Raw genomic sequence first — 8,913 nt, 5'->3', positions numbered from 1 at the left:
CATACATGTACATGTTTTCTTGAAAACAATATGGAAGAGTTGTTGTCGGTGTAGATAGAGAAAAGATTCCAACGGAGAACGAAAGAAACAGAAAATATTTGACGCTTACGCTAATACACCTAGCGTGAATGGCAAAGAAGTAAATTATTACAAAAGAATGACAAAACCGTAATTTGAATAATCAGTTCGGTTCGAGCTGTACTGTTACTAAGCCGTGGTAGGCCTTCAGGCCCTTTTTTTTTTCTCCCTCTGTTAGTAATATTGTAAACTTTCTGCTCGCGCTGTTCACGTTGTCATTGCTAAATTGAAATTGACAGATGGACCCAAACAAAAGCTTTATAAAGGTCAATCCATTTTCATATCTTCGATCGGGACGACTGATAGCCGAAGGAGTAGGTCTTTCCCTCACTTTCAATAAAGTTTTTTGTTTTTTATCAAAGAGAGAAAAAGTAATAGAATTCCTATTTAGGCATTATCATAAGCAAACAAGAGAAAGTTATAATTCTTATTAAGATGCAAGTACAGGTACAATGACATATATATACATCGAAACATTACCGTCAACCGTAATTAAAATGACATATATAAGGGGTACACTCAAATATCTCAAAAACAAAAACAGCCACACATAGAGAAGGTGAGAAACGCAAGCAATTGTGAATAACTTGCTAGCTAGTAAACTTCACTTATGCCAGTTAATCCGAATGAGGTTTGTCTGACTCCACGCGGTGAGAGTCAAAGCGATAATAGCTACCACGAAAGCCAAAACCTTCCAGGGGTTAGAAAACTTTTCAAACTTGAGTAAAGCCAACCATGTATACCATCTCATATTGTAACGATCATTCACTTCTTTGCACAGCTCTACATAGTAGAACTTGTTGTGCGGGATGTCCTTGTAAAGGTTGCTGAAAAACTTACAGCCATCCTCATCACTCATCAAGTTACCTATTACTTTTTTCTTGCAAAGTAATTCCATATCTTCCTTTGAAGAGATGAGGTTATCCATAAAGATAGCATAAGATGTTATCTCGTTTGAATAACCGTGGTAGCATTGCTCAATTGCAATGAGGTTCCTGAATAATGTTTCCGATGACATTCCAACGTTTAGCTGTGGAATCTCAAGAATCCCATTCCTGAACCACGTACCCTTTTTAAATCGGATGTCCATTATGCTCTCCTTTTTGGCCATTTTGAATTTAATGTCTGACTTTGAGAGTTCGGTTGCGGTACGAATTTGATGTAGATCTGGGTCAATGATAGCTTCATGAACGACTTCATTGTTTCCCTTGTGTTTGTTCCCAGAGTCAACTTCATGTTCTTCAGGGTTGGACGTCCTTAATGGAACTACTATGGAACTTCTTATCAGATCAAGTATGTGCAGATGACAATTGTTTTGGCGGAGATGCTTACTATAAGATGAGCAACCTTGCCTTAGTGATGGTAGCATGCTGAAGGCTTTAAGGACGCGAAAAGAGAGGGAGGGTTGATTAGGGTATATATCATGGGTAAGGTCATACAAAATGTGGATAACAAACCAAGGTAGTTGATTTTCTAGGAGCAAAATGTCATGGCATAGGAAATGAAACATACAGTCCATGTTGAACACCGGGTCATATAAGGCCCTGAGTTTCGGATCGTCACACTTCCGAAACAGTTGAATTAGGAAGCAACCGTCAACTATCATCATCTTGATGAACTCTTCAGAGGAAAAATGAAGTGGTTCTGCATAAAAATTGCGCGCGCGTTGCTCAAAACCGCCTTCATTCTTTTGATCTGAGAGCTCAATAACTTTTGCGGTCAACTCTTCCATAGTCATATTCTGCATACCTGCGAGAATTTCATTCAAATAGCGAGTTTTCACTCGTTCCATGAGTTGGAAATATTTTTCGCCATTGCCTTTCTTGCCTCCTTGACCTTCCTTCTTCCCTCGCTTTTCTAGATGATGATGAAAAGGTCCGATTGAAACAACATCAGGTGTATATGCTTTTGGATTTTGTCTCCAGAGCACGTTAGGAACTCTGAAGATGCAATTCGTGCTTTTCTCGCTGCCATCGAGAATATCGATAACTGTATGATCTCTACCACTTCTATGATTTGCGGACATGAGTGCTATATATGATCAATCCCCAACTAATCAGTTCGATCTCCTGAAAAGGCTGAAACAAGTTGTAATTAATGGAGCATATAATCTAATTACCTAGAAATGAAAACGAAATGAATAAAATACAAACTGCATGTAATGAGTATATATACACCCCATACTTTATACTTAGCTAGCAATGAAAAAGGAAAACATTACTATAAATTGTACCTAGCTGAGGGAGGGTTGTGAGAGAAATTTGCAGTAGATCAATGGAGAGAAGGGGAATCTATAGAAATTGATTGAGTTTGGTTTGGGCTAGTGTGGATTTTGCGGCAAACCAGTTCCTTTTATTTATAACAGGATGGATGGATCTAGAAATTCTAGACTGATGAGGGAAAGTTGTTGTAAGTATTTGTCGTTTAGGCAGCCACTGAATAATTGAATTAAAGTTGACCAATACTTGCAACTGCGAAGACCTCGAAAATCGTGACTCAAGTCCGCTTCTTATTAGGTAACCCTTTAATAGTCGAATTAATTACTCTTCCATGACTGGCACCTACATCAAATAGTACAGCACATGTTTGACAGTAATCCAGTAAGAATGTGATCGCCGTCGTCAAAGTTACAGCCCCTATTATTATCTAAAGAGGAATCCTTCAAGTAGTATCGGTCATTTGCCCGACTTTCCTCCACATATTTTCAAGTGGTCATGCTAGAAAGGAAAATTTTTAAAAACAGTATACGAGGTTTGGGCCACTGAGAATTAAGGTTTATATATTTTACGAAATCTAACAACGTTGTCTGGCCTGGGGTTCAAAATCTGACACACTTTTGTTACATGTCGTCAATAACACTGTTAACCCTTGTGTCATTATTCATTTTTCAAAGGGTAATTTAGTCTTTCCACTCACTCTCTCATCCACAACCCCTCTCCCTCCCTCCGACGACCCACAACCCTCTTCCTCTCCTCCGACGACCCACAGCCAAATTTCTCTCCCCCTCCCTCCCTCCTCCGATCCGATATCTGTTTGGATTCTGGTTGAATTTTTGGAGCTAGCGAAGATGGTTCAAAATTTCATCGAAGAAACCAACGAGAATCGTTGCAATCGCTTTCCCATAAACAACACTAACAGCTCCGACGACGAGCTTGACATCTTTCCCGATTCTCTTCTCAATTTTACACAAAATCTCCCATCTCTCGTCTTCTATTTCATTTCTAGGATCTCTTCCTTCTCCTTTGAAGATTTTTTTTTTTTTTTTGAGAAAAAGAAACCTTTATTGATAATAACCAAATTACACCATAAGGGAATGACCGGTGGTGGACATGAACTCCCCACTCTCTTCCCTAAAACCTAAACCAGTTATGGGTCCGTCATCAAGAATGACTTCCATGAGCCGAAAGGGCCCAACCCCTAACCACCTATACCGCCCAACCACTCGGGCTACAAGAAATCCCGAGAATCCTGATACCACCTCATAGACAATCGCCAGAAAAACCAACGCCCTCTTCCACACCGTGTCCCAAAGATACCAGACCACGTGCAAGGATCGCTCGTCAGCACATTGAACATAAGATAACATCGAAATTAAACCAATTCGTCCCCAGGAATGACACCACATCCATGGCACCTCAAATTGACCCAACCCTAGCTCATCAGAGTAGGGACATGCGAATGACCAGAAAGACCTAACCAAAATCCTAATCAAAAACCTAACCAAAACAATTACTCTAATTAAAAACATGAAACAGCCCCACCTACCGTCTTCCTTCTCCTTAGGTGACCCGCCGACAATCCACCTCCATAACACTGCCCCGTCAAACTCACATCGCCGGAAACACACAGTCCACACAGCAAGCCACACCGACCTCAACTGTTGTCGGTCGAAACCAGAATTAATCCCAGATCCAGACGAATCCACACCAAAATCCAGTGCGAAACTCGCCATGCCTTGCCGCATGACCTTGTCCGTCCGCTTGATCCGCCTATCAACCCATCTTAGAGAGATAGCCAGCGCCATACAATCCATGGCATACCGCCGCCACGATCTGGCCTCAGGCCACCTGCTCCAAGCCTGCGTCAAAACCCAGCCACCCATCCTGCACGCCTGCGCTGCCATCCAAGAAGAAAGAAACGTAGTATACGGCCCAGAAGGATGAAGCCGAAACCAGATACGGAGCCCCGATCCCCCACGATCCCGTCCGGCAACACCCATTCGTCGATGAGGCCGGAACCCACAGTCGACGTGGAGGCGCCGCCGGACAGGCAGCAAGCTCTCTTTTTTTTTTGCGATTACCAAAACCCTAAAATGCTTCCCTGTAATCTCGGAGCCCCTTCTCCTTTGAAGATTTGCTTCACAGGTTCTGCTAAGTTTAGGAACACGAAGGCGGTTGTAATCATCACCTTGCAAAAGAGACTTTTCAGGATTTTTTACTAGGTTTTGAGGCTACAATTACATTTCGTTATCTTCCGCTCCCGGTTGGGTAAGGACCGGGTGGATTACCTTTGGGAGCTACGTCGAACATCTCGGTGGTCTTGTGAGTGGTTGATAAACAACGATTGCAGTTTTCTTTAGGAAGTCCCATAACTATGAGGCTTAACAGACAAAGAAAATGGTGGATACTTCCGGGTAGAAGGTGACGACCCTAATGAATCGACCATGGAGGTGGCTGTTAGCTACATTAGCCCTCAAATTCCTTCATCGTCCACCCTGGCACATTTAGGTTTTGATCTTCGACCATCCGACCTTTTTTTCTTATTTATTTCCTTTAAAAGATGGGATGAAGATTTGATCCATCCTATCCACATAGAAAGATTACCATACACCACTTCGAATGGTTATTTTCCCCTTACTTAACATAAGTCGATTCACATCATTTTTATAGGCAAATATAGGCAAACTCTGCTGTTGGAAGAACTTATTCCTATTTGCTCGGTCTCCCTTGCACTATGCTCTTCAGCAAGTCTTCCAGTTAACTGATGACTGGAGTCTGGCCGTTTTAATAAGGCGAGACGAAGACCCTGATTTGGACCCTCGTGATCGAGGTTATGATTGTAAAGAACGCGAAGCCATAGTCAAACGATCCAAACCAAGTTGAGAGCGTCAAAGCTTTCTTTCTGAACCTGAAGCACTCACTTCTACTCCTGCCTTGTTGTGGAAGCACTGGCCAAAAGCTTTACTGTGGAGGCAGGCGGTCTGATGGAGCTGATTAGATCCACAACCAAGATGGAGCCATCCCAGGAACCTAGAAGCGAAGCTATCCCTCCAAACACAAGAATCCATCTCTGGATTAGAACGTGCAATACAATAACCATGGGGGTCACTGAAGCTGCTGAATCGACCTCTGAGAAGGAAGAAGAACATTTTAGCCTTGAGGTAAGGGGAATTTTTGTTTCTAATGATTTTAGGTTTATTTTTACTTTTTTTTTTGACAAAGTTTGATTGAGCCTTGTACTTAGTAGAGCAATATATATAATATTTTTTAGATGTGCATACACGCTGCTAGAATACCGAAATCTAAATTAAAAATTATTTATTGGTCCCTAATAAACTTTTATTGCCCTCCAATAAAAGGTTTCATTGCCCCCCAATAAAAGGTTTTTAATTGATGTAATCTTTTTCAATGAAAGTTTTATTTGTTTAATTTTAAGCAGATTAGCAAATTAATACCCATTTTCCCCCAATAAAATTTTTTTTTTGTTGGGGGCAATAAAAGTCTCCGGTGACCTATGAGATCTCCGACGACCGCTTTAAGGACCTCCAAAGAAATTTGGCACCGGTGACCGGAATCCCATGACCGGCGATCGGAGTCCCGCAGCCGGCGCAGTCTCCTATGGCTTCTTTCTCTTCTATTCTCTCTCTCTATGTGACAAAGGGGTGATGGCAAAATAGTCTCAAAAATAAAGAAAAAAATTAAAAAAAATAAAACTTAATTGGATATTAGGGAACAACTTATAAGATTTTATAAGTAAACAAATAAAACTGCTAAAAATTTTCGTGGTTGTTTTTTCTTATAAGTTTTATTTGTAAGATTTTAGGGAACAACTTAATTGGATATTAGGGAACAACTTATAAAATTAAACAAATAAAACTTATAAGAAGTTTTCTTGATTTGTTTTTGCATGTATCCATGGTAGCATGTGGCAAGGATTTAGAGTGGTTTGGGGTGGTGGTTTGGCAGCTTTGGCATGAAAGGAATAGTAGGTTGCATGGGCAGATTGCAATGATGGCTGAATCCTCAATCACCAAGGCTGCTGCTTGGTGGGAGGTGTATGAACAGTGGGGAAATCATGGCAGTAATGTGCAGCAAGGTGATTGCATTGGGCAGTTGGGTGGGGTAAGGCGTGATGTGCAGTCCAATGTTCCTAGTGGGGAAGGAAGTAGGCGCTCTGGTAGTAGACAAGAGAGATGGGAGAAGCCTAGGATGGGCTCAGTAAAACTAAATATTGATGGTGCCTTGAACGTGAGCCAGGGTGTGTATGGTACAGGGGCAGTGGTTAGAGATGACAGAGGAGTCTGCCTTGGGGTGTTGGCAGTACCAAGTGTGGGGTTTATTAACCCACAAACATGTGAGGTTCTAGCATTAGTGAATGGCTTACATTTTTGCTATCAAGAAGGCTTCACTAATTTGGAGATCGAAGGAGACGCACAGAATGTGTTTGTGGCATTAAATTCCAACCTTGGAGACCTAAGTCCAGATGGAGCTCTAATTGATGAAGCTAAGGTACTTTTGAGTTTGTTTCAGTCTTGTAGTTGGGGTTATATCCTTAGAAAGTGTAATAAAGCTGCCCATAGTGTAGCAAAGGCAGCTCTTTCCATTCCTTTTCCTACATATTGGTGGCAAATGACTCCGAAGTGGCTCTTACTAATCCTAGTTGATGAAGTCTAGTACTTGAGATTTAGTTGGAGTGTGGTACTCTTCCCAACTGGTTTGTGGTGGGTTTAATGAGGCCACTATATATTCCTTGATGTAATCTGTTTTTTGATTAATGAATTCTTTTGATAAAAAAAAAAAAAAATATATATATATATATATATATATATACACACACACACACGTAAGTAAGTGGAAAAAAAAAATAAGGTGAAAAAAAAAAATCTCTAAAATTAATGTAAAGAGACAAAACCACTTAAAATTTTACTAATTTGATTGTAAAAAAATTATTGACCGGCACAGGCACTGACACGGACACCATAGAGATATCATACATTCATAATAATTTAGAGATTTTTTATTATTATCGCAGGTTGTCTTTGTAAAAAGTAAAAAGTAAAAAAAAAATATATGTAGTTTCATAAAAAGAAAATTAATTGGCAGGGCCATCAATAACTAATCATAGCATGGAAAAATTATTGTGTCGGAGTGACGTAGGGTTGTGATGCACGAGAGAACAAAAATGATCACACAAGCAAATGCAGGAGAGCCATGTGTTTTGTTTAAGTCCTTAATGGCAAGCAGCCGAGCGCAATCAACAATGGCCTACTCTAAAAATTATTAGTAATGTTATGTCTTATGTGGGACTATAGTTTCGTTCCCTATTGGCCTACTATAATAGACATACTCGGGTCCAAATATGTACAGTAAGTTTTAATAATTTAATTTTTAATAAATTAATAATTTTAATTAAATAATATTTTTAGTCAGTCCCAACTTAAAAACAAAATGCTAATAATTCGCTAAATTTATATATATTCCATGTAATATATAAGTTACATAGTGCTTATGATTCAACCATTATAAGGTCTCTATAAATAAGGATTAAGTCATTATTTGCTTCTTCTTGAAATTGATGTCACTTTAAGTGTCATCTCTGACTTTTTTTAACATAATAACGTTTCTGAAAATAATTTTAAAAAATTATTTCTGAAAACATAAATCAGAAAACAAATAGGAAAACAAAACCCTGCTCAGGCTAAGCATCAGGTTGGAGGAGAAGCATACGCTACATGCTATCGCCGCTAACCCACGGCCATGCCAGCTGAGAAAACTTGCTCCAACGGCCAAAATCCGACTCAAATGAAAACCAACAATATGTTTAGGATAAGTAGATCAATAACATTGATATCAACCAATATATTAGACTGGAATCGTAAACCGGATTGCCTATACCTAACCAAGCGATAGCATGTATAAGATCTATGGGACACAGCTCATACAAAAAACCCTCATGTTCACTGAAATAAAAATTATATATTCAAAGATCACCAACACAAGGCTTTCATGAATTCAACCCCATACATCTTCATTTTAGCTAGACTAAGAAGAAAAGAACAGCAAAAGAAAAGAAAGAAAAAAAAAAGATTCCAGTTAACGATGAAGTGGGATCTGATCGAAGCTGTTGTAAAAATCAAGTGCCCAACTAACTTCAGAGGGATTCAGTGCATCACTTTATACAAGGAGTGACTGTAGAGAGAGAGAGAGAGACTTTTCCATAACCCTCTTGATCTCAGCAGTCATCTCTTTGTATAAAGAAATAAAATGAACCCTAATTTGTTCTCAGCAGTCATCTCATAGGTATATATATATGAGAGGTGTCTGCGTACTGTCCAAGCAATTGAGGTGGAAAAACCCTATGAAACTCAAACAACCCTAGTCAAACGGCGCCACAGGAAAAACCCTAGTAAAAAAAACAAAATCTAATAAAATTTGTTTTTTTTTTTTGTTATTGCTTGTTAGAAAGAAAGAATACGAAGAGCGCAATTGATGACCACTCATATTTTAGGTTAGTAGTCACATAAAGTTAGATTAGTTGATGATCACTCACAAACTTCCTTAGTATCACATCACGGAGATACTAACTAATGAATATTACAAAAGAACTCCAAAATAA

General features: G+C 39.4%; 1 protein-coding gene across 2 annotated transcripts; it reads right to left on the bottom strand.

Annotated features, from left to right (window-relative positions):
- Positions 1-478: 478 nt before the first annotated feature.
- LOC112196191 (UPF0481 protein At3g47200) lies at positions 479-2,471 on the bottom strand. 2 transcript variants are annotated; one of them, XM_024336499.2, is made up of 2 exons: positions 2,312-2,471; positions 479-2,147 (listed from the first exon to the last, which is right to left on the bottom strand). In XM_024336499.2, exon 2 carries the CDS (start codon positions 2,102-2,104, stop codon positions 683-685), a length of 1,422 nt encoding a protein of 473 aa, XP_024192267.1. In that variant the 5' UTR covers positions 2,105-2,147; positions 2,312-2,471; the 3' UTR covers positions 479-682. The 2 variants fall into 2 exon arrangements, with proteins under 2 accessions (XP_024192267.1, XP_024192266.1); XM_024336498.2 differs by having other exon boundaries at positions 479-2,156; positions 2,312-2,448.
- Between the last annotated feature and the right edge of the window lie 6,442 nt (positions 2,472-8,913).

The sequence above is a fragment of the Rosa chinensis genome, chromosome 4 (assembly GCF_002994745.2).
Source record: "Rosa chinensis cultivar Old Blush chromosome 4, RchiOBHm-V2, whole genome shotgun sequence".
NCBI lineage: Eukaryota > Viridiplantae > Streptophyta > Magnoliopsida > Rosales > Rosaceae > Rosa > Rosa chinensis.
This window is presented reverse-complemented; position numbering and strand designations above follow the sequence as displayed.

Excerpts from the sequence above, each read along its gene's own strand:
- LOC112196191 (XM_024336499.2), bottom strand. The coding sequence starts at position 2,104 with ATGTCCGCAAATCATAGAAGTGGTAGAGATCATACAGTTATCGATATT.